At 38.0% G+C, this 26,431-nt stretch overlaps 1 protein-coding gene across 1 annotated transcript; it reads left to right on the top strand.

Annotated features, from left to right (window-relative positions):
• The first annotated feature begins 625 nt into the window (after nt 1-625).
• On the top strand, nt 626-18,245 carry LOC145558088 (uncharacterized). Its single transcript, XM_081619237.1, has 11 exons — nt 626-921; nt 1,380-2,991; nt 3,102-3,188; nt 3,480-4,892; nt 6,280-6,632; nt 6,852-8,533; nt 9,083-9,512; nt 9,603-9,765; nt 16,179-16,282; nt 16,376-16,467; nt 16,707-18,245. The coding sequence occupies exons 1-11, from the start codon at nt 656-658 to the stop codon at nt 16,778-16,780; spliced, it is 6,276 nt and encodes a 2,091-aa protein (XP_081475363.1). The 5' UTR covers nt 626-655; the 3' UTR covers nt 16,781-18,245.
• Nucleotides 18,246-26,431: the final 8,186 nt, after the last annotated feature.

The following is a 26,431-nucleotide window of genomic DNA, read 5'->3' on the forward strand; positions in this document are numbered from 1 at the left end:
TTCCGGTCCGTCTATCATACTTCCTCTATTTTTATATTGTGCCAATATTTTGAATTTGACAATATTTACATGCACCACTTTAACCTTTATGTGTAAAATTAAATACAATCAATGAATACTTTTGAGAATGGGGGATAGCTCAAGTGGTTAAAGCTTCATTTTCGGTTCCAGGAAATCCTGAGATCGATTCTAAATACTAGCGTACCAGTCAAACTAAGACACTTAAATAAAAACGAACAACTGGTAAATTTGTAATTTAAAAAAAAAAAAGTTTTGCTCTAAGGGCATGTTCACATTTACTTAATTTCAGTTCAGTTCAGTTCAATTCAGCTCCAATCAGTTCAGTTCAGTTCAGTTCAGCTCCTAATTTTCCTCTCTCATAAAATATTCATTTCAGCTCAGTTCAGTTCAGTTCAGTTCAGTTAAGCTCCAATCAGTTCAGTTCAGTTCAGTTCAGCTCAGTTCAGTAAATGTGAACAAACCCTAAGTAAAGGTTTTGCTTGTTATATGTTGTATTAAAAATGTATTTTTTAAATTTAATAATAAATTAATTTGAGCAGTTTCCTCTTTTTTGTTCTTTGTTAAAACCCTGTAAAACCCTTTCCTCATTCCCCACCCCCGAACCAATACTTTGCAACCTTGCAGCCCCTCTACCATGGCTGGCTCAACATCAACTAACAACGATTCAATGAATAAGAAAAAGAGGAAACTCGCAACTTCCCAAGACTTACCTAAACCCTCTAAAACACCTCGCAAATTAAACGATACAAAAGATGAAGAACAATGCACAGTTGCAGAGACACAGAAGCTGGAAAAAATGGAGGTTGATGAAGATATTCCGGGGATTTTCGGAGGGCCCCACTTATGGAGGAATTTAGACCTCGCTTTGGCAATTCAAAACAATGAACTCAATGAACACAAGTAAGATTTTGCTGATTTTATCTTATGTTGTTGAATTTATGAACTGGGTTATGTTTGATTTTTGTAGATTATGTTGTTTGTTAGGTGTAATTTACTGGGTTTTGAAGTGGGTTTTCTGGGTGTTATTTAATTTTTGTTTACACTATGAATAAGTAATTGGAAAATTTACACTACTGAATAGAATTTCTGGGTTTTATTCAAATTTGCTATTTTTATCAATTTTATTGCTTAAGTTATGAATAAGTATTTGGGAAATTTTATTGTTTACACTATAAACAAGTGAGATTCTTGGGGGTTAAAAAGTTAGTGCCTCTAGCATGGTGAAAGAGCTTAAATTTAGGTATTATTGTTAAAATGTGTGGATTGCTTGATTCGCCTAGGTTGATTGTAATCATGGTCTTTGAATATGTTAAGAGGAATATGGATAGTGTTAAACCAATACAATGTTTTAACTGCAGGAAGGTGGAGTTAATGTTTGAGTTTGTGATTTCGAGGGCCGGTAAAGGAGATGATGACTCTGAGAAAGAGTCCAATACATTGAGTATTTCACGATTAATAGAACGCATTAGTGATCGGATTCAGTCATTGTTGATCACCTCTGCAAAGAAAATTAGGGCCGGAGAAAAGGAGTCTGAGGGGCCACATTTTTTCATGGATTGTAGATGCTGGGAGATACTCAAGTTTTGCTTGAAGGAGTCTGAAAGGCTGCATGTTTCATTAAGATTATCACGGGATCTATTAAGGGTTATTTCATGTGTGGCTAAGAGTGTGTTGCATTCATTTAATATTGCAGACGCAGATGTCATGGAACCCACTTTTACTAATGTAGAAATGATATTATTTAACACTATAGTTGACTGCTTAAAGTTGATATTTTCCTCCAATTGCCGATTGTTGAATGAAAATCTCGATCTGTGGGCAGTGGCTGTTAGCTCGGTGCTTGAACTTGTTATTAGAATGTATGATGACATTAGTCAAGATAGTGGTGTGCGAAACTTGATCACAGAATTCTCGTGTTTGGTGCTTGAGCCGTTCTCCAAGTTCCTGAGGTTGCACCCTTGCCGCAAAAATGGATTTCGTGATTTTGTAGATAAACTCCTTGAATCATTGTTGCACCTGCTTGGTTTGTTGCATGATCAGATCAGGGACAGAAGTCCTGCTCTGGTGAAAAATTTAGTCAAGCTGGCAGAGGAGATTCTTTCTTATGGATTGTTTCATCCAATTCACCTTGATGAATATCTTAGCTTAAACGTCACAGATAGGTACAGTTCAGCTGATCAAAAACTGGAAAGTGCAAGAACGGCCATCAAAAGCTATCACAGACACCTTTTTGACAAAGTGGAAAATCTTGTTTCCGAGAGAAAGATACAGGCTTTGTCTGGTATAGGAGAATTGTTTCGTTTGTTTGTTATTAGTGTTAAAAAATTGAAGAGGGATTCGCAGGATTCTGGAAGTTTGAGGACCATTGAAACTCAAGATAAAAAGCATCCTTCAAAGGCTAGTAATTTGGCCTCAGAGAAGAGTCATACGTCTTCGACTTCTGCCTCAGAAACAAGGAAGTCGTTTTTCGATTTTTTTGTGTTTACCATGGAGCCGTTGTTACTTGATCTTAGTAAGAATCTCCAGTCTGACCTTCAATCTGGAACCTCCTTACTGAATGTTTACCACACTCTCAAATCTGTAAATAGGATTTTGTCTAGCATGGTGTGTGAAAGCGCCTATCTTAGAACAGAGGATAGTTCTGGAGGGGCTTGTCTGAATTTCTTCAAGATAAGCTATGGTCTATTGATGTCATGTTATGCTGAATTTAATCCATTCTTTCTGTCAACATGGAGCTTAGATAGTTTTGTGGAAGTTGAAACATTGAACTCATTGGCCAAAGAGTTCATTCTTGTAGTTGGAAACTTCCTTGATATTGAGTATGGAGTCATTGGTGATGACTTGGTTAGCATATGGCTTATGATTCTCACCTGTTTAGCATCAGAACATTCTTCACAACACTGCAAGTTGTATCCTGTGACAGTTGACCTTGGATGCCGACTAATTAATCTCTATAGCGAGCTTCGCCAGGTTAGTGCAAGTTTCGCTGAGCATTTTGCTTTTGTTGACAGAGAGTTATGTGAATGTGAATTGAAGCTTTCTAGTTGACAGATCAAATTTGCTCTTCATTTCTGTAATAGGTCATTTTTGATGAATTGGCCTTACTCCCCACCTCCAAAAGCCCTAATTATGTTATTGATAATCTGGTTGCAATAGCTGCTGGAAGTGTTCCATCTTTTCTATAGTCCTTATGGTACATAATTATGCTGGCTGTGCTTGAAACTGCTGTCTTTTCCCGCCTAATACATCCTAGCAAGTTCCTACAGTACTTGGTACCATTTTAGCAGGATTTTTTGAATTAAGCTGCGTGCGTTTAAATTGCTGTTTTTTGCCACATAACACATTATAGCACAATTTATTTACAAGTATTTCTTTTTTCTAAATTGAGGACAAGTAGTGTTTACAGCTTTACACATTTTATGTTCCATTGATTGATCTGATGATTTATTATTATGTAGGTGGATCGTGCTGTTTTTGCACTGTGTAAAGGACTGAGGCATATATCATTTTATCAAGGAGATGTTGACATCTCCTCCCTACATTATGATAAATTTGCCAAATCAGGTTGTTTGCTATTGTTTTCTCAAAAGTTTAGGCTTGCTATTTGCAATGTGATTAAATCTATACCTGAAGGTCAGGCTGTTGATTTTGTTCAAATTTTGTCTGCTGACGTATTGGATTGTTTGGAGTGGATGAAAGTTGGCAACTCTGTGGTAGATGAATATGAAGTTGGAGATGTTCATTCTTGTAGAATCAGCGCTCAAGCAAAAATTTTGGGTGTGGTCTTGTCTGAAATTTATACTCTAGTCCTGGATTCACTCTCAGTTTCTGCCGGTTACAGTTACCGTATGGGGGAGTCTATAGAGGAGCTGATAGTGGTTTTACGTCCCAGCATGAGGCATTTGACTACCCTGGAGCAAGATGGTTCTGATGAGTTTGTTTTCTCAGTGCTGGGAATAACTCAAAATAAGAATGTGGAATGCAAAAATGATTTATTAAATAAAGTTTCCTTGTATCTCCAATTCTTCTTTCGCGTGTATGTATCCTGTCGAAGCTTGTATCGCCAAACATTGAGCCTCATGCCTCCTGATTCATCAAAAAAGATGTCAAATGTGATGTCTGACTTTTATACAGCTTATTCTGGCAAAAATTGCATGGAGAGGACAAAATTTAAAGATAAAGGATATTTTTCTTGGGTCAAATCTTCAGTTTCTCTTCTTAGTATCATGCAACATTTAAGGGATAATATTTTCCAAGAAGGTTCCACAGATTACTGTTGTTTGATTTATGTAATGCATATGATGGCTTTACAAAGACTTGTTGATCTAAGTAGGCAAATTCATTGTGTGGAGTATCATTTGTGGTGTAGTGAGAATGGAAGAAATGGCAAATCGGCGGATGATGCTGATAAATCACTTCTATGTAAAGATGAAGGAAAACAAGAGAAGTTGGAGAAATTTTTGTCGGCTTTAAAGCAAGAAACATCTGATCTAACGAATTTCATCATGAAATATCTTTCCACAGTGGACGAGAATGAACAGCCTACCTTCATTCCTAGTGGAACAGCTAGTCCAGCCCCACAGTATGTGCTCTTTGACTCTTGGGATTTGGGTGTCTGTACAGTGAATGAAAAAACATTACCTACTGCAATCTGGTGGATTATTTGCTACAATATTGATATATGGTGCCATTATGCTACTAAGAAGAAGTTGAAGTTGTTCCTTTCACTTTTAATACTAAATTCACTTCCATATAGAAGATTTGGGGAGTTCGAGAAGCAGTATGAAAATTATGCCGGCGAGGCAATGAAAGTTACCAAGCATCAAATTTCACAGGAACTTCTTCGTGATACCAGTTTCTATGATCAAAGAGTAAGATCCACTACAATTCTTCTTGATTATTGATATTCATAGTTATTTATTTTTTATTTCTTTAATTAAAAAACCGGACCTACTTTAGATTTCAGCTGTTGTTCCTATTTCTATTCGTCTATTACTTCCCTGTCCCTAAATGGTAGGTCACATTTTATTAGGGTCATTTTTAAGGAATTTTGTAGCAGAATTGCACCACATATCTATATTTTTGGCAAATGACATCATCTAATAGATTGATCAGCCTGCAAATATGTCTCTTTTTAGAACAGTAATCTGTTTCCCTGGGAATTTCCTAGAAACTCCCTACTTTCCTTTTACATAATACATTTATCTTTGTTTACGGAATTTGCATCAACGATTCCACTGCTGTGGTGCAGTCTGACAAGGAGACGTTCAGCTTCTTCCTGCCTGTTTTATCTTCCTACTTAATGATTAAGTGCTAATAGCCTATGATAGTATGATGTCTATCCTTATTATATCATTTGTTTTGATATGGGTGGTAAGGCAATTATTTGGTGTACTCTTGAAGTCTCTTGTTAATGTAACATCTATTTTGAATCATAAATAGACAGGGACTGGAAAAAAGAAGCATCAACATTGATCTCTCTCTCTCTCTCTCTCTTTTTTTTTTTTTTTTTTTTTTTTTTTTTTTTTTTTGGGGGGGGGGGTAATTTGGGCGAGGTTATGGAGATTTGAGGATGTCTTACTGATGTTATGTCATCGTTGTTGGTTCAATTTTCAGAATTTATTTGAAAATTAGAGATAAAAATATGAAACTAAAATTATTTTTGAGATTTTTTTATGTTCGGTTATAAGTCAAAATAAATTGTCTTCACTCCTCAGACATGAGTTGATTAGAAAATCCCAAGTAAATTGTCCTAAGTGGCCATGCTTGTCTGTAAAAGACCTATGCATCTCAGTGGAAGTCTCTGGATGGATGTCTCTACCTATATAATGTCTTATTTGATTTGGATTTTTTAATAGATGCTTGTATTTATTATCAGTATTGGAGGGTTGTATAATTTGGAGGGCAATGTCTGTAAGAATCAAAACTTAAACCAAGTTAGTAAATGACCTGGGTGGTAGAATATTCTTCACTTTTTTCAGCTTTGAAAATCATTGTTCGGGCTGAGTTGTAAACATCTTAAAGATGAGAAGTTGATCTTCAATACCTCAGCTGCTTCATCAAGAAAGATTCTTTACTCCCGAAATCTGAAGAATACTGTTAATTAGGAACAAAAATTGATCCTTTCGTCTCTTACTGTTTAATCTCCAAGTTGTACCATCTTGCTTGATGCCTGAACCTCATATCATCTTGTCAATGTTTTTTCTTGTGCTAAGTGATAGGTTTGAGATAATACATGATCATGGTCTATTCTACTAGTTTGTGCGCAGGTATATGCCATCAAGGGTTTGCCATGTTTTAAAGAAGTGTATATCTCGGTTATTTAATGATTCGACAAACACTGGTGCTGAACTTGGTTCCTCTGATTGGACCTATGCTCTTGGTGTGCTTCAGAACTCTGCCCTATTTGCGAGGGACCAACTGATTACTTCTTGTCGTGGTCATGGTGATTTAGTCAATAAACAAAGTGACGAAGGAACGTCATTTACTCCAACCAATGACCCTCTTGCTGGTTGTCAAAGTGTGCTGAACCTCTTGTGCAAGATGTGTGAGATTACATTAAGCTTCAAATCTTTCTCACACTCTGTGATTTACTTAATTAACTTTGAAAGGTTATGTTGCGTTTAACTTTTCTTTCTCATGTCTACTTTGTTTTTTCCCCCTCTTCCCTTTTTATTTGGGTTGTAATTTGCAAAATTATGTGTAACCAATCCTAATTTGATTTTTGTTATTCCTTTCCAGTCTCCTTATTACTCTTTGATGTTCTTGTTTTCTCAACCTTATCTCACCTATGACTGCTAGCTCATCTGAAATGTGTCTTCATTGTCCAGGCTCATAATTGGCTGCTTACTAGGTACTCACAGATCACCGTATGTTCATGACCATCATGAGTTCCTTCGACTACTGGTTTCATGTCGCCGAGCTTTAAAATATATATTAATGGCATTCTGCGCGGATAAATCAGAAAATTGTAATCCCACAAATATTCCAATACTGTCAGAGGTTCCATCATCTATTCTTTGGCTGTTGGAGTCTGTGAAGATTGTCAGTACATGGTGGAGTACATTGTCATCACAGAACAGTAGTAACTGTAGTGATTTGATTGTTTCACTGAGGGATCAGACTTCATATGTGTTTGTCACTCTGTGCAAGCACCAATTTTATACAGCAATTCAATCAATTGCCAGTCCCACAAGCACTGGAAAGTCTGGTTCTAATTGTGACGACAATCTTTCAAATGAATTTAATTTTTCTGAGAAATTATCAAATGATGTCGAAGTTTGCAAAGGTGTGATTATGATGGTTGAGGTATTGGAGGAAGAGACAAAAAAATCCCTTCTTTCTCTGAAAGATGCCTTCAGTGATGGAGATATGGAGGTAGATGGTCGACCTGTAGATTTGAGTAAATTGTCCTCTGTTATATCTTGCATTCAAGGATTGCTATGGGGATTGGAGTGCGCTTTGAATGATACCCTTGCTAGTGGTGATGATTTGAAAGTAAAAGTGATGAAGAGTAAAGACAACATCATGTCTAGAGTAGTCAGTTTTATGAATCTTGTTATGGAGCTCATAGGTAAGTCCTCTCAGATTTTTCTTCACAACAATCACCCAATCAAAATGTCTGATGGCCAGGGGCAGCTTAAGAATGGAATTGATACTGAACTTGAGATTCAAATTGGGAATTCAGGTTCTGAGTTGACGACCTTGGCTACATGTGATCTTTCAAATGGTTCTGTTTCTAGTCGAAAGAAGAAAAGGTTGAAGTCAGATAATTCTCACTCCGTTGTTGCAGAATTTAGCTCGTTCAATTACAACTGTCTAAAAATTGATTTGTTGGGGAGCTTCTTAAAAGGCCAGAATCTAGAGGCAGCAGTTTTCTTGAGAGGTTTATTTATTGTTTCTTCAGCAATTGTGAGGCTAAGCGTGCTGATTGATTTTCCTTCCTTGTCGCCTAACTTGGTTCAAAATTTTCTTGGATGCTCTGAAGTATTGTTGACAAAATTCTTGGAAATGCTTGATTTTCCAAGTTCATCTTCTTTTGTTTGGTTGGATGGTTCTGTTAAGTTTCTGGAGGCAATAGGGAGTTTATTTGCATCAACTAGTTCCATCGCAACTAGAAATGTCTACACCAAATTGGTAGAGTTGCACTTGAAAGCTATCGGAAAATGCAGTTCTTTACAAGGAAAAGGAGCTAGGCTAGCTTCTCATATTGGGTCAAGTGCCAAGATATATACTGAAGGAAGAGATTATGAATCAACTGTCAGTGACCCTCTCTATGGTTTAGACAATCTCAAAGCAAGGTTGAGGATGTCTTTCAAATCTCTCATTGAGAAGCCATCGGAACCACTCCTATTATCTACTTTGCAAGCTCTAGAACGAGCACTATTCGGTCTACGAGAAGGCTTTCCAGTAATCTATGAGGTAAAAAAAGAAGGTACTGCCGGAGGTAGAGTCTCTGCGATGGTTGCAGGCTCTGTTGATTGCTTGGACTTGCTTCTTGAATTCTATAAAGGTACTTCTGCTCAAAACTTTTCTAAAAATGCTTTGTAAGTTGATTTTTATATAATGCCTTTACAATACTTGAGACCTTTTTTGATTGTTGTTGACTTATCATGGCCCTATTTATCACTGAAAAAAGTTTACTTACCTTAACTTAGGTTGGAAAAGTGTGATAAAAATGTGAGAGTAATGTATGTCTGATGAAGAACTGCAAGGTATGTAAATAGTTCACCTGCTAAATTAGTAGAAGTTTGGTTGTATTTGTTCTGCTGAGAATTAGCAGAAGCCTGTATAAAATCAAATTCAATTAAAAGGCATACTGACAGTTGATGCAAGCTCTGTTACTTCTCAAATCGTGTCACTCTTTTCTGTCCTGTTATGTTTTACGTTCTTATCAGTGCTAATATTCTGGTGATAGGCATTGCTTAGCTATATGAACAGAACATGAACATGGCTCTAACTTCCTGTTTATTAATCCTTCAGATAGCTTGGTTTAAACATGCTTATATGTTGATGCAATGACTAGTATTTGTAACATGTTTGATGTCTGATTCTGTTGCAGGGAAAAACCAATTGAATGTCATTAGATCGCAGATCAATAGCCTTTTTTCATCATTATTTAATATTATTGTACACCTACAAGGGCCCTCAGTATTCCACACAAAACCAAACAGTGTTGCAGTAAATAAGAATCCTGACTCGGGGTCCATGGTTCTCATGTGTGTTGAGGTATTAACCAGGATTTCTGGAAAACGTTCTCAATTTCACCTAGATTCCCATCATGTGAGACAGTCTTTGCGTATACCAGCAGCACTTTTCCAAGGCTTTTGCTTCATCAAAGCAGGCAAAGATTCTCATCAAAATTCTATTAGATTGGACGGCAAAGAGTGTGAAGAAATTGAAAGTTACTTTTCGGTTGACAGGCAGTTCTCAGTTAACTTATATGCGGCATCTTGTCGTTTGTTGTGGACAGTTGTTAAACACCGCAATAGGTATATATTTCTTATTTTTTTTTCATGACATTCTTCTTGCTTTCAGCAACTTTTGTATGTATGTCTACTAATCATATTATAAATTTTTAGTGAATGTATACAGTGTATTGCTGAACTTCAAATTTCACTTCAAGCACTCCTCTATTGTCTGGAGATTATTAACTTTGACTCAGAAGACCGAAAGGCTTACTTTACTTGGGTTTTGGAAGATGGTGTAAAATGTGCCAGTTATCTGAGAAGGGTTTATGAAGAGGTATGTGTTAAGCTAACAGCTGTTATCTGCCTTTCATTTCATTTTGGTCTCTAGCTCTCTATTGCTTGATAATAATCATGATTATCTACATTGATGTTTCTTTTAAAGTTTTTTCTTTGCAATTAGTTGAAACCCAAATTCTTTGCAATATTCCCAAATTTCCATTGATTTCCCATGTTGAATTTCTTTTGTGGTTAGTTGGTCCTTTGACCGATTCTTTACATGAGAAGTGTACTGGTCTAGACATGGGTTCTTTTATACCGAGGACATGCACTTTTCTATCAGTCCATAAGGTTTCTGACCTCTCTATCATAGTTTATTATGGTGAACAAAAAGCGGACAATATTACAATCACCCTCGAAGGATGGGCTTGTCTTCTAGACAGGGACTTCTCAAGCCCAGGGGTTTACAATTGGTGATTTAGAATTATAATATTCATTATACTTTGGGTACTTATTCTGGAACTAATACCGTGCAATACACCAACACCCTCCACCCGTGAATTTGGTGTACAGCAGGAGACAAAAGAAGCAGCCACTGACCACCAACAACACCAAGCCTTGAGCCACAGCAAGAGGAGCAGAGAACCGTTAAGAAAGAGCAGCATCAGGGGAGACAATGCAGCTGGAGTAATTTGTTTGTTTTGTACTAAAATAGTATAAGGACAATCGTAGTAATGGTAGTAATTAAAGAACTATGTTGCCTATTACAGTAAGGTAATTGTAGTATAAAAAGTAGTAGCTTAGAATGTGAGGGCATCCAGAGAATTGTAAGGAAAACTTGGAGAGTTATGGCCTAAAGCCATATTTATCATTGAAGCCTTTAGCTTATCAATCAAACGACAATTCTTCCTAAACGTTCGACTTAATTAATTTACAAAACACGCTAGTCCGTTGCACTTGGTATCAGAGCAGGAATGCCTCCGACACCACTGATGGTGACGCCGGAGAGGGTGGCGGCGCTAGAGGAAAAAGTAGAGGAAATCTTGGAGAAAGTCGGTGACGGGGAGAACTCGATACAGAGGGCGTTGAAGAAGGACCAGGACGCGTTCTTTGAGGAGATGCGAAGCTTGATGGCGGCGATGAACCACAAGGATGGAAATCAGTCGCCGGGAAGTGGGAACTACGACGAAAATCCCTTAGGTAACGGAGGCCTGAGATTCGGAAACTGGGAGCTCGGGAACAATGGCGGAATCCGGCATGTCAACCACGACAACCGAGAAGGGAGCGGAAATTGGCGATATAGGAAGTTGGAGATGCCGACTTTCAATGGGTCCGACCCCGATGGGTGGATTCTCAGAGGGGAACAATTTTTCGAGTTTTATCGGTTGACGGAGACGGAGAAATTGCAGGCTGCGGTGGTGGCGATGGACGGAGACGCTCTTTTGTGGTATCAATGGGAAAGTCGGAGGCGACCCATGGTGAATTGGGAGGATTTGAAGGGGCGTGTGTTGAACCAGTTTCGACCGGTGAATTCGGGAACTCTTCACGAACAATGGCTGGCTGTAGAGCAAGTGACGACGGTGGTGGAGTACCGGCGGTTATTTATAGAGAAAGCCTCCCCGCTCTTGGATGTGCCGGAGAGTATAATGAAGGGTCAATTCATTAACGGGTTAAAAGAGGAGATCCGAGCCGAGATCCGTATGTTAAACCCAATAACCCTTGAAGATGCCATGGACCTCGCAATCCGGGTCGAAGAGAGGAATCGGGTCAGTAGTATGAGGAAGCCGGGTGGGGTTTTTTCTAAACCCGGACCCTATTCTTACTTTAACCGTAGCCCAGCCTCAACTCTCCTAGGTGGTGGGCCGACCCAGAAAACAAACACAAACCCTTTTCCCTACAGCCCAAGTCGAACCAACCCTCAGCCCAATCCAACCCACAACCTAACAGTCAACCCAAATCATACCCCTCAACCATCCTCAGCATCAGTAAACCAACCATCCTCAACATACTCCAATAGACCAAGCTCAAACACCACCCGTTTCAATGGTGAAGTCCGACGACTTACCGAAAAAGAAATTCAAGATAAAAGGGCACGAGGCCTTTGTTTTCGTTGTGATGGACGGTGGACGGGACCAACTCACATGTGTGCGGCCAAGGGGTTGAGCGTGTTACTAGTGGACGAGGATGAATGCGAGGAGGAGGGTGAGCTACAAGTGTTGAACAATGTCGAAGAACAAGGAGAGGAGGAAATATCGACCACCGCTTCGATGAATTCGATTGTGGGACTTTCTAATCCCAAGACCATGAGATTGACCGGGTTGATTAAGAAACAGCCGGTGGTGGTCATGATCGACCCCGGAGCAACCCATAACTTTATCTCAACGTCGGCCGTTGAGAAGCTCGGTCTACCCATTAGCGGAACGCAAACCTTCGGGGTGTCATTGGGGAACGGAGAGAACATTAAAGGGAAGGGGCAATGTAAAGGAGTACACTTGGAGTTGGGCAATGGAGTGGAAATAGAGGAGGATTTTTTACCCCTCCAGTTGGGCAACTCGGACGTGATTATGGGGATACAGTGGTTAGAGAAATTGGGCACTATCCTCACGAATTGGAAAGAGCAAGAGATGAGCTTTTCCTTGAATGGGCGCACAGTGGTGATTAAGGGAGATCCAAGTTTGACAAAAGTTGGGGTGACACTCAAGGCAATGATCAAGACCTTAAGGAAGGGGGAGGGGGGAATTTTAGTGGAGTTGAACTTGGTTGAGAAACAAGTGGGCTGCCCAAGTGAGTCTGGGCCGAAAGAGAGTGGGCCGCCAGAATTTTTGAGGAGGGTGATTGAAGAGTATGCTGAAGTTTTTGACAGTCCACATGGGCTCCCTCCCACAAGGGGCCATGAGCACTCTATTATCCTCAAGGAGGGAAGTAACCCAATTAGTGTTAGGCCCTATCGATATCCACAATTCCAAAAAGATGAGATTGAGAAACTCATCGGGGAAATGCTTCAAGCGGGGATCATAAGGCCTTCTACAAGCCCCTTTTCGAGCCCGGTACTTTTAGTCAAGAAGAAGGATGGATCATGGAGGTTTTGTGTGGATTACCGGGCTCTCAACAAGGAGACCGTTCCGGATAAGTATCCGATTCCCGTGATCGATGAACTTTTGGATGAGCTACATGGGGCAAAGCTATTCTCGAAATTGGATCTCAAGGCCGGCTACCATCAAATCCTAGTCCGACCTGAGGATACTCACAAGACCGCTTTCCGAACTCACGAGGGCCACTACGAATTTCTAGTGATGCCTTTTGGCCTCACCAATGCTCCGGCCACTTTTCAATCCCTAATGAACGAGGTATTTCGTCCCTACTTACGCAAATTTGTACTCGTTTTCTTTGATGATATACTCATATATAGTGCTAGTGTGAATGAACACATTAATCATGTGAAGTTGGTGTTAGAAATTCTCAAAAAGCATTCACTGTTTGCAAACTTTAAAAAATGCGAATTTGGCAAGCCCAAAGTTGCATACTTGGGCCACATAATATCTAGTGAGGGAGTTGCTGTTGATGGGGAGAAAGTGGGCTCTATGTTGAGTTGGCCCAAACCAAAATCCTTAAGGGATTTAAGAGGATTTTTGGGTTTAACAGGATACTACCGAAAGTTTATTCATCACTATGCACACATAGCGCGGCCGTTAACAGAGCAGCTCCGGAAGGATAATTTCGGGTGGAATCCGGCAGCCGACGAGGCTTTTCAGCAATTAAAACAAGCCATGGCCTCCGCCCCTGTACTCACAATGCCAGATTTCTCGAAGGAGTTTGTGGTTGAGTCCGATGCGTCGGGCTACGGCCTCGGCGCGGTGTTAATGCAAGAGGGCAAGCCGGTGGCCTATTTTAGTAAGGTGCTCGGGCCGCGAGGTCAAGGGAAGACAATCTACGAGAAAGAACTTATGGCGGTGTGTCTAGCGGTGGAAAAGTGGAAACACTACCTTTTAGGGCGGAAGTTTGTGATTCGAAGTGATCAACAGAGCCTCAAATACATCACCCAACAAAGAGAAATTGGGATGGAGTTCCAAAAGTGGGTGCGAAAATTGGTAGGGTTCGAATTTGAGTTGCAATATAAGCCGGGGGTGGCTAATAGGGTGGCTGACGCCCTCTCAAGGCGGGGCGGTGATGAAATCGAAGCGGGGGAAGAGTTGAATGTTTTAGTAGCCACGCAAAGGGTAGAGTGGGGGAAATTAAAAGAAGAGATCGCCGCGGATGCGGAAATTCAGAGGCTCCGAGCTGAGGTGGAGCAGGGCCGAGGGCCTCGAGGCTATACGGTGGAGAGCCACCACCTGCTGTATAAAGGGCGAATTGTGCTGCCCCGGAACTCAAGGCATAAATCAGCCCTGTTCCGGGTGTATCACGACTCCCCGGAGGGAGGGCACACCGGAGAAACCAAAACGTACTTAAAAATGGGGGCGGATTGGTTTTGGAGCGGAATGAGGAAGGATGTGGCCGATTACATTCGTGGGTGCTCTGTTTGTCAACGCAATAAATTCTCACAGCAATCTCCGGCAGGGCTATTGCAACCATTACCCATTCCGGAGAAAATTTGGGAGGAGATAAGCATGGACTTTATTGAGGGGCTGCCGAGATCAAAGGGAGTTGATACAATTTTCGTCGTGGTAGACCGATTGTCGAAGTATGCACACTTTATAGGACTCAGGCACCCGTTCACGGCCTACACTGTGGCTGAGGTCTTCGTGAAGGAGGTTGTACGTTTACACGGGGTTCCCACGAGTATTGTTTCCGATAGGGATAAGGTGTTCCTAAGTAATTTTTGGAGGGAGTTGTTTCGGATGCAAGGAACGGAGTTGAGGAGGAGCACTTCTTACCATCCCCAAACCGACGGTCAAACGGAGGTGGTGAACAAAAGGTTGGAGACATATCTGCGATGTTTCGCGGGAGGGCAGCCTAAGAATTGGGCTACTTGGCTTCCTTGGGCCGAGTATTCGTATAATACTACGCCGCAAGCCTCCACCCAAGTCACTCCCTTCATGGCAGTTTACGGGAGAGAGCCGCCCAAGCTAATTCGAGTGGGAGCAGGACAGTCGGCTGTGGGCACGGTGGATGAACTATTGCAGGAGCGAGATTTGATGTTGGATGAGTTAAAGGGGAATTTGGTGCGTGCTCAGCAAATTATGAAGAAATACGCAGATGGGAAGCGTCGGGAGGAGGAATTTCAAGTAGGGGATTTTGTTTACCTCAAGTTACAACCTTACCGACAGAAATCCTTGGCTAGGAGACCTTATGAAAAACTGGCTGCCCGTTTCTATGGACCCTACGAGGTGGTGCAACGCGTAGGCAAGGTCGCATACAAGCTACTTCTACCCGAGCAATGTCGTATCCATCCGGTCTTTCACATCTCCCAATTGAAACGGGCCATAGGAGAGGTTCCGAGCAACCCTACTATCCCGCTTCAATTAACTTCTGAGCTCGAGTTGATTGCTGAACCTGAGAGAGTTTTAGAGGTACGGCGCAAGGGGGGAAGCAGTAGTACCATTGAGGTGCTCATTAAGTGGCTGGGGGTTCCTGAGTTCGAGGCTACGTGGGAGGAAGTCGGAGCAATTAAAGAGCAATTTCCGGACTTCCACCTTGAGGACAAGGTGGCACTTTTGGGGGGCGGTATTGCAATACACCAACACCCTCCACCCGTGAATTTGGTGTACAGCAGGAGACAAAAGAAGCAGCCACTGACCACCAACAACACCAAGCCTTGAGCCACAGCAAGAGGAGCAGAGAACCGTTAAGAAAGAGCAGCATCAGGGGAGACAATGCAGCTGGAGTAATTTGTTTGTTTTGTACTAAAATAGTATAAGGACAATCGTAGTAATGGTAGTAATTAAAGAACTATGTTGCCTATTACAGTAAGGTAATTGTAGTATAAAAAGTAGTAGCTTAGAATGTGAGGGCATCCAGAGAATTGTAAGGAAAACTTGGAGAGTTATGGCCTAAAGCCATATTTATCATTGAAGCCTTTAGCTTATCAATCAAACGACAATTCTTCCTAAACGTTCGACTTAATTAATTTACAAAACACGCTAGTCCGTTGCATACCGGTGCAGTACATTAGTTCAGGGAATTTAAAAGCTTTCAGCTGGATATGGTTTTTTTTTGGAACTTTATCCTAGTAGAATTCTCGTAGTTACTACATTTGGAGCTGGTCACTGCTAAGTAATACGATTTCAGTGGTGAACATGCTTGTAGCCATAAGATAATCTTTCTTTAGGACATTAGAGCCTATGAATTCACTTCTGGCGTTGTTATTACTGATGCGCATTGTTGTCAGTACGAGATGATAACTGTTCATAAATGTTATTTAAATTTCTCATGGACATATCTTTATAATATTGACTTTGGAACCTTAATTACTGGATTCTGTTACACTCCCTCTTTAATTTCATATTTTGTCTTGTGTATCATTTTTTGTAGATTGGACAGCAGAAGGATAACTTAGGTCAACACTGCTTTATGTTCTTATCAGAATACATAAAGGTTTATTCAGGCTATGGTCCACTGAAAATGGGAATCAAAAGGTAAATTTTCTTTTTGGACTTCTGACGAGTATTATATGGTTACTTATGTAGTTGTACAAAAATTTTACAATTTTCTCTTGTATGTATTTTTAGGGAAGTTGATGAAGCCCTTAGGCCAGGTATCTATGCTTTGCTAGATGTTTGCTCAGCGGATGACCTTCAGCATCTTCATACTAAATTTGGAGGTAAGCAACTAAGCAAAATACGAAACAAATCACCAATTAAATTGAAATATTCCTTGCTAACACACATAGAGTATCTGTATGTTAATCTCTTATAAATAGTTGGAGGGTTTTAAAAAAAAAAAAAAAATGAATTTGTTAACACATATATTTCTTAAATTGACAATGCACAAGTACATAAACAATCGTGATGGATCACAGTGGTTTCCTAAGTCTGACTTTAATGATGTTTTTTGTTACAGAGGGTACTTGCAGAAGCACCTTGGCAAGTTTGAAGGATGATCACAAACGTCAACAGTATGAAGGAAAAGTGTGACGAAGGAGACAGCATTCTGTATTATCCATCTCTAATATGATTGCCGTTGTCTACATGATGCTACGGCAACAATTTTGAAGCCTTGCGTTATGCATACTAGATGCACCTAGCTGCACACAAATCTTGTGGCGGCAATAGAAAAGCACAGTACGTATCAGCTCTCTTATCGAAGTCCTCATTGATGCACTGCAGGCCACAACAGCGAACAGATTCAACTGAGACTAATTGCTTTCAAGACGGCCAGCTGTGCTTGTCTCAACGAGAACGATACCGTGGGAAAAGATGAGGGGTTTTAGGAAAATAGTTCAATAATTTATAGTCAGGAACACAGCTTTTTCAAATTGTTACACTTATTTTAGCAAATCATAGTTTTCACATTAATTACATAGGCAATCCGATTGGATAATACGAAGTATGACACTAATAACGACACAATATAGTGGCACATATATTAATTTAATGATCAAAGAAGTTCAATCATTTTGGCCCAATACATCAACCCATATCCACGGCACTACACACTACACAGGTGGGCAGTGCCCCACTAATGAAATTCCATTTATGAGATAGACAAAATTATTCAAACCCTGTTTTTTTCTTGCAAAAATATCTCCATTTTGCTTAGAAAAACTCCAAAATAGCTAAGAATATTACAAAAATACCCTTCATTTTTGTTCCTCTTATCATCTCAATATTGAAAATGAGACCTTTTAATATACGTCATGATAACGCCATCTCAGAAATAATCATAAACACAAACGCGCACACACAATAAATTAACATCTTTACTGGCGGACTACTTTATTCATAGACCTTAATTAATAATCCCAACCTTTTTCTTTGAAACTCCATTCTCTAAAACACCACTCTTCTTGAAATAAAAATATGGTAAACTACTCATATCATCAATGTTATACATATCCACCAAGAAGAAGTCCCTCTATATTTGATGGATTCACTCTAAGACCTCTTCCTTATCCAGTTCTCCTAATCCTGTTACTAATCTCTTTTTTTCTTGGCATAAAATTCTACTTTGTATCTCAAGAAGCTGCTGAGGCCGTCGAGTTTGAATTCAATTGGTTGCTCTTGATCACCCCTTTACTCATCATCTTCGCGGTTAAAATCATATCTTCTTTCCAAGGCCGACGAAAGCCTTACGGTGTATGTACCGCCGGAAGGTGGGCCCCAACGGGTTGTTATTGCTACAACTGCCGTGCTTATTGAGTTGGTTCTTGTACTCCTATGATTATAGTAAGTTTTTAATCATATGTTATTTGATAAGTAACACGATATTATGTTGTGTAAATGGATTTCATAGTGTTTTAATATGTTTATTACAACATTTCAAAGGGTGTAAGTGTAATATAAGTACTTTGTATTTCGTATAATACGTGTATGAGCTTTTAAGGCTTGTAAATTTTGTAATTTTTGTTAAGATAGTAGATATAAACACTACTTGATAGAATTTGATTGTTTTTGTGACTTGCTTTTACAGTAGGAATTTTTTATTATTATTATTATTATTTTTTTTTTAACTAAAAATTGAAGCTAAGATAATCTAGTGATAAATTGATAAACCAACAAGATATATACATGATTTACATTTAGGAGTTATAATAACTTTTTTTAAAAAACAAATCTTCCTTTGTTTTTATATTATTTTGTGTAATTTGAAAACTATTTCCAATTTTACAAATTTAAGATTTTTTTTTTTTTTTTTTTTGAATAAATAAATTTAGGAACTTGTTATTAAGAGAATTTCGCCAACAAAGGCGGCTGTGTTTGGTTGAGCCATGCCACTATGCCAGTACTCCAGTAGGCAGTGACTACTTTCTAAGCTATACTTTTTTCATTGAATTTTAGAAAGTGTGATGATTAGTGGAGAAATTGAATTGAAGACATAAGTAACTTACTTTTTCTCATACACTTTTTTTTTTTTTTTTTTTTTTTTTTTTTTTTTTTTTTTTTATGGAAAATTTTCTCATACACTGTTATTGTCCTATAGTTTTGTTTTGTGCTTCATATACGGAGTAATTCGCACTAAAAAATAAGAGTAAATAAAAATAAATCGTATAATACCACATGCATACATGCATCAACGTTACTTTTACTTTAGTGGAGTCACTTCTTGGAATTTTATTTTTGTAAAAGGGAAAATAAAGGGACCACTTTTACGTATATATTAGTTTGATAAGATATTTTTGTAATCGCTTATAATTCCAATCACACACACCTACTTGTTACTTATCCTCATCTCAACCAACTTCAATTCATTTTCTCTCATTGTCTTATTGATGTTAGGTACACTTTAATTTAGTGATTTCACTTTCACCTCTAAAATAGTACATATTTCACTTTCAATGGGTAAAAAAAATAAGATTGTTGCAATTCTAAGTAATTAAATGGATGTAATATACAAGTACATATTTTGTCTTTTGGACGTTTGGATCTAATTAGAGGATAAATTATTAATCCATATAAACTTGAATGACTTTTTGTACATGTTTATATATATAGAAGGTAAATTAGTTAATTTTGATATTAAAGCGGTAAATTTTATGAGAAAGTTATAAATTTAATTAAAAAAGTTTTTAACAAATTTAAAGCTATATGAGTAGATTAATAGTGTGTTTTATTGGCTATTGCTAGTCCAATTTTAGTATCATTGCTCATAAGTACTTAACGAACAACCTTGTGCTACTTTATTTATGGTGGGTCTAATGAAAAAGTTGTTACTAAAGCATTCAATTCAGGTAAACGTGTCGGGTAAGATTGGGTCGGGTCAACTCGGGTCGGGTCAATTCAGATTAATTCCATAACCTACGCGGGTCGGGTTTGGGTTGGGTCATGCTTGAGTTGGGTCACGTCGGATCATACTTCTTATTGGGTTTGGGTCGGGTTTAGGTTGGGTTAATAACAGGTCGGGTTACATTTGGGTTGGGTGAACAATAGGTCGGGTTTAATTCGGTTTTTCACGGGTTAAAACGGGTTAGGGTAATTCTCGGGTTCGAGTCGGGTTCGGTTCGAGTCAATAATTTGCAGGTTAGAATCAGGTCGGGTCATTCTCGGGTTTGAGTCGGGTTCGGTTCAAGTCAATAATTTGCGGATTATAATCAGGTCGGGTCATTTTCAAGTCGGGTCATTCTCGGGTTCAAGTCGGGTTCGGTTCAAGTCAATAATTTGCGGGTTATAATTTGGTTGAGTCATTTCAAAGTTGGGTCATTCTCGGATTCAAGTCGGGTTATGTTCAAATCAACAATTTGTAGGTTACAATCAAGTCAGGTCAGGTCAGGTCAGGTCATTTCCAAGTCAGGTCATATTCGGGTTCAATTGACTATAAATAGATAATTATCATTTTTATCAAGCTAATTATTTCCTTTGACTATAATATATATGGCAATATACTAGGGGAACTATAGTTTATAATTTAGGAAGATAATTATCTCCTTTGACCATAGCATACGTTATACAACAAATATATACTATATTTAACTCTTAAATTTGAGGATGATTTCAGGTCGGGTTTGTAACAGGTTGGGTTAAATTTGGGACGGGTTAGGAATGGGTCAGGTTGAATTTAGGTCAGGTTAGTAACAAGTAAGGTTAAATTCGAGTTTTGACGGGTTAAAACGGGTTTGGGTCAATTTTGGTTCAAGTCGGGTTCTGTGCAAGTTAATTAAATTGGACGTTGTAAACCGATAAATCGGTGCAAGTTGTAAACCGGTAAATTGGTCGTTTAAAAGAAAAATAAATGGTTCCACACACCCAATTGGACTCCCGGAGGATATTAAGGAGCATGGTAAATATTTCGGCAATTTTTATTTTCGGGCGAAAAAAAGTCAAAAAATTCCAAAATTGAAGGCTAATATCCGCGCTTTTTGAGAAATTTTGGAGGTTTCGTGGCCCGGTGTCGAAAAGTCTTGAAACTCTATGGGATACATCTCGGGGGTCATATAATGCCATTTGAAACCATATATGATCATTATTTGCTGTCATAAATGTTCGTGGTAGGCTTGAATTAATGAAATCGGTGCAAGTTGTAAACTGGTAAATTGGTCGTTTAAAGGCACATTGGATGGTTCCACCCACCCAATGGGATTCTCGGAGAGAATTAGGGACCATGGTAAACATTTTGGTAATTTTATTTTCGGGCGAAAAATCAAAAATTTCAAAATTAAAGGCTAATATCCATGCTTTTTGAGAAATTTTGGAGGTTTCAGAGCCCGGTATAGAAAAGTTATTAATATTTTAGGGGATACATCTCGGGGTCATAAAATGTCATGTGGAATCATATATGATCATTATATGTTGTCATAAATGTTCGTAGTAGGCATGAGTAAATAAAATCCGTGCTAGTTGTAAACCGGTAATTAAATTGGTCGTTTAAAAGTGAATTGGATGGTTCCACCAAACCAATTATTAGACTCCCGGAGGGTATTAGGACCATGGTAAATATTTCGGCAATTTTGATTTCCGAGCGAAAAAAAGTCAAAAAAATTCAAAATTGAAGACTAATATCCACGATTTTGATCAATTTTGGAGGTTTCGAGGCTCGGTGTCTAAAAGTCTTTAAATTTTAGGGGATACATGTAGGGGTCATATAATGTTGTTTGGAACCATATATGATCATTATTTGTTGTCATAAATAGTCGTGCTTGGTTTGAGTTAATGAAATCAGTGCAAGTTGTAAATTGGTAAATTGGCCGTTTAAAGGCAAATTGGATGGTTTCACCCACCAATGGGACTCCCGAACGGTATTAGGGAACATAGTAAACATTTTGTCAATTTTTATTTTAGGGAAGAAAAAAGTCAAAATTTTCAAAATTGAAGGCTAATATCCACGCTTTTTGAGAAATTTTGGAGGATTTGGGGCCCGGTGTCGAAAAGTCTTGAAATTCTAGGCGACACATCTCGGGGACATTTAATGCCGTTTAGAACTATATATGATCATTATATGTTGTCATAAATGTTCGTAGTAGGATGAGTAAATCAAATCCATGCAAGTTGTAAACGGGTAATTAAATTGGCCGTTTAAAGGCAAATTGGATGGTTCCACCAACCCAATTAGACACCCGGAGGGTATTAGGAACTATGGTAAACATTTCGGCAATTTTTATTTCCGAGCGAAAAAAGTCAAAAAAATCCAAAATTGAAGACTAATATCCACGATTTTTGAGAAATTTTGGAGGTTTCGGGGTTCGGTGTCAAAAAGTCTTTAAATTTTAGGGGATACATCTTGAGGTCATACAATGATGTTTTGAACCATATATGATCATTATTTGTTGACATAAATAATGTTCGTGGTAGCTTGAGTTAATAAAATCGGTGTAAGTTGTAAACCGGTAAATTGGCCGTTTAAAGGCAAATTGGATGGTTCTACCCATCAATGGGACTCCAGGACGGTATTAGGGACCATAGTAAACATTTCGGCAATTTTTATTTTCGGGCGGAAAAAAAGTCCAAAATTTCAAAATTGAAGGCTTTTAAATTTGGAGGATTCGGGGCCCGGTGTCGAAAAGTATTTAAATTCTAGGCGACACATCTCGGGGTCATTTAATGCCGTTTGGAACCATATATGATCATTAAATTTTGTCATAAATGTTCGTAGTAGGCATGAGTAAATGAAATACGTGCAAGTTTCAAACCGGTAATTAAATTGGCCGTTTAAAGGAAAATAAGATGGTTCCACCAACCCAATTAGACTCCCGGAGGGTATTAGGAACCATAATAAACATTTCAGACATTTCAACAATTTTTATTTCCGAGCAAAAAAAATTCAAAAAATTCCAAAATTGAAGACTAATATCCACGATTTTTGATCAATTTTGGAGGTTTCGGGGCTCGGTGTCGAAAAGTCTTTAAATTTTAGGGGATACATCTCGGGGTCATATAATTCTATTTGGAACCATATATGATCATTATTTGTTGACATAAATGTTCGTGGTAGCTTGAGTTAATGAAATCGGTGCAAGTTATAAACCAGTAAATTGGCCGTTTAATTAAAGGCAAATTGGATGGTTCTACTCACCAATGGGACTCCCGGACGTTATAAGGGATCATATTAAACATTTTGTCAACTTTTATTTTTTGGGGGAAAAAAAGTCAAAAATTTCAAAATTGAAGGCTAATATCCACGCTTTTTGAGAAATTTTGGAGGATTCAGGGCCCGGTGTCGAAAAGTTTTGAAATTCTAGGCGACACATCTCGGGGACATTTAATGCCGTTTGGAACCATATATGATCATTATATGTTTTCATAAATGTTCATAGTAGGCATGAGTAAATGACATATGTGCAAGTTGTAAACCGGTAATTAAATTGGCCATTTAAAGGCAAATTGGATGGTTTTACCAACCCAATTAGACACCCGGAGGGTATTAGGAACCATGGTAAATATTTCGGCAATTTTTATTTTCGAGCGAAAAAAAGTCAAAAAATTCTAAAATTGAAGACTAATGTCCACGATTTTTGAGAATTTTTGGAGGTTTCGGGGCTCGGTATCGAAAAGTCTTTAAATTTTAGGGGATACATCTTGGGGTCATATAATGCTGTTTGGAACTATATATGATCATTATTTGTTGTCATAAATGTTCGTGGTAGGTTAGAGTTAATGAAATCAGTGCAAGTTGTAAACTGGTAAATTGGTCGTTTAAAGGCAAATTGGATGGTTCCACCCACCAATGGGACTCCCAGACGGTATTAGGGGCCATAGAAAACATTTCGGCAATTTTTATTTTCGGGCGGAAAAAAAGTCAAAAATTTCAAAATTGAAAATATCCACGCTTTTTGAGAAATTTTGGAGGATGGATTCAGGGCCCAGTGTTGAAAATTCTTGAAATTCTAAGCGACACATATTGGGGTCATTTAATGCTGTTTGAAACCATATATGATCATTATTTGTTGTCATAAATGTTCGTGGTAGGCTTGAGTTAATGAAATTGGTACAAGTTATAAACCGGTAAATAGATCGTTTAAAGGCAAATTGGATGGTTCCACCCACCCAATTGGCCTCCCGGACGGTATTAGGGGCCATAGTAAACATTTTGGCAATTTTTATTTTCGAACGGAAAAAAAGTCAAAAATTTCAAAATTGAAGGCTAATATCCACGCTTTTTGAGATTTTTTTTAGGATTCGGGGCCCTGTGTCGAAAAGTCTTGAAATTCTAAGCGACACATCTCGGGGTCATTTAATGTCGTTTGGAACCATATATGATCGTTATTTTTTGTCATAAATGTTCGTGGTAGGCTTGAGTTAATGTAATCGGTACAAGTTATAAACCGGTAAATAGATCGTTTAAAGGCAAATTGGATGGTTCCACCCACCCAATTGGACTCCCGAAGGGTATTAGGGTCCATGGTAAACATTTCGACAATAATTATTTCCACGCGAAAAAATTTTAAAAATTCCAAACTTAAAGGCTAATATCCACGCTTTTTGAGAAATTTTGGAGGTTTCGGGGCCCGATATCGAAAAGCCTTGAGATTTTAGGGAATATATCTAGGGGTCATATAATGTCGTTTGGAACCTTATATGATCATTATTTGTTGACATAATGTTCGTGGTAGGCTTGAGTTAATGAAATTGGTGGTGCAAGTTATAAACCGGCAAATTGGCCGTTTAAATGCAAATTGCATAGTTCCACCCACCCAATTGGAGTACTAGAGGTTATTAGGGACCATGGTATTAGGGACTGTGGTAAGTATTTCGTCAATTTTTATTTTAGGGCGAAAAAAAGTTAAAAAATTCCAAAATTGAAATCCACTCATTTTGAGAAATTTTTTAGGTTTCGGGGCCTGGTGTCGATAAGTTTTGAGATTTTAGAGGATACATCTCGGGTTCAAATAATATTTTTTTAAACCATAAATGATCATTATGTGTTGTCCTAAATGTTTGTGGTAGGCTTGAATTAATAAAATCGGTGCAAGTTGTAAATCGGTAAATTGGTTGTTTAAAGGCAAATTGGATGGTTCCACCCAACCAATTAGACTCCCAGAGGATATTAGGGACCATGGTAAACATTTTGGCAATTTTTATTTCTGGGCAAAAAAGGTCAAAAAATTCCAAAATTGAAGGCTAATATCCACATTTTTTAAGAAATTTTGTAGGTTTTGGGGCCCGATGTCGAAAAGTCTTGAAATTTTAGGGGATATATCTCGGGGTCATATATAATGCTGTTTGAAAACATTTATGATCATAATTTGTTGTTATAATTGTTCGTAGTAGGCTTGAATTAATGAAATTGATGCAAGTTGTAAACCGGTAATTTGGTCGTTCAAAGGCAAATTGGATGGTTGTTGCAATTCTAAGTAATTAAATGGGTGTAATATATGATTACACATTTTGTCTTTCGGAAGTTCAGATCTAATTAGAGGACATACTATTAATCCTTATAAACTTGAATGACTTTTTTTGTACATGTATATATACAAGGTAAATTAACTAACTTTGATATGAAAGTGGTAAATTTTATGAGAAATTTATAAATTTAAGAATGTTTTAACAAATTTAAAGCTATATGAGTAAATTAATAGTGTGTGTTATTGGCTATTGCTAGTCCATTCTTAGTATCATTGCCCATAAGTACTTAAAGAACTACCATGTGCTACTTTATTTTTTTGGTGGGTCTAATGAAGAAGTTGCTACTAGCTTTTAGATGATACAAAATTTGAAACTTTATCTGCCCAATTAAATTGTAATGTGCCAATCAATAAAGCATGGGTTCATCATGGTTAATTATATGTATGGGACTATGGGTGCTACTTCTTTCATAAATTTTGATGGTCTATATATATGTCTCTCAATTAAAATTAATTAGTAAGTGATGGGAGAACATTCTTTTTTAAAAAAAAAAAAAAAATTATATTAGTATTCATTTTATTTATAATTATGAGATGATATGATGTACGTAGATTACAAGCCTTGACGACTAATTTAAATATAGTCAATTTTAAATGAGATCTTTAAGTTGATTTTGAAATTATTGTATCAAATAATGGAGACAAAGAGAAATTAAAGCTCCATAAATAGGATATACGAACAATCGTACCATAAACGCGACTACTAGCTACTTTTAATAATAACTTTACCCTAATTATTATTTAATTAATGACCAGAAAATTAAACTTGAGTATACTTTTCTTCTATTACAAGTAAATTTTAAACAGAATGATAAACCAAGTTCCTAGCATCAAAATACGTAAAATGACCTAGAAAATGGTCCAATTGGCTTGAAACGAAGATTGGTAAGACAACAAAACCAGAACCACCACCACCACCACGGCGACTCCCCAAGGAAAAGAGGCAGCCGATTGATACATAGATGTTGTTTGCGACCCAAGTTTCTTTGTCTGAGTGAAGAATTGAGAATACAAGTCCCCATTCATAAATAAGAACCCTACTAGAACAACAAGTATCAATGGAATTAAAATCATTGAAAATGACACGTTACTTTCGAGCTGAGCCTTGTAGTCACCATTGGATGAGAAGGATAATAAGAGAATAACGATAGCAAAAACAGCTAGTAAACGAAGAGGAAGGGTTGATATGGACGAAAGTGCTTCATTTGTCCACCCTTCATCTCGTCCCCTTCTTCTAATTTGTGTACATGACTCCATTTTTTTATAAATATTTCTAGCTACAAATTGGTCTTTT

Source organism: Chenopodium album, chromosome 9, assembly GCF_948465745.1.
Source record: "Chenopodium album chromosome 9, dcCheAlbu1.1, whole genome shotgun sequence".
NCBI lineage: Eukaryota > Viridiplantae > Streptophyta > Magnoliopsida > Caryophyllales > Amaranthaceae > Chenopodium > Chenopodium album.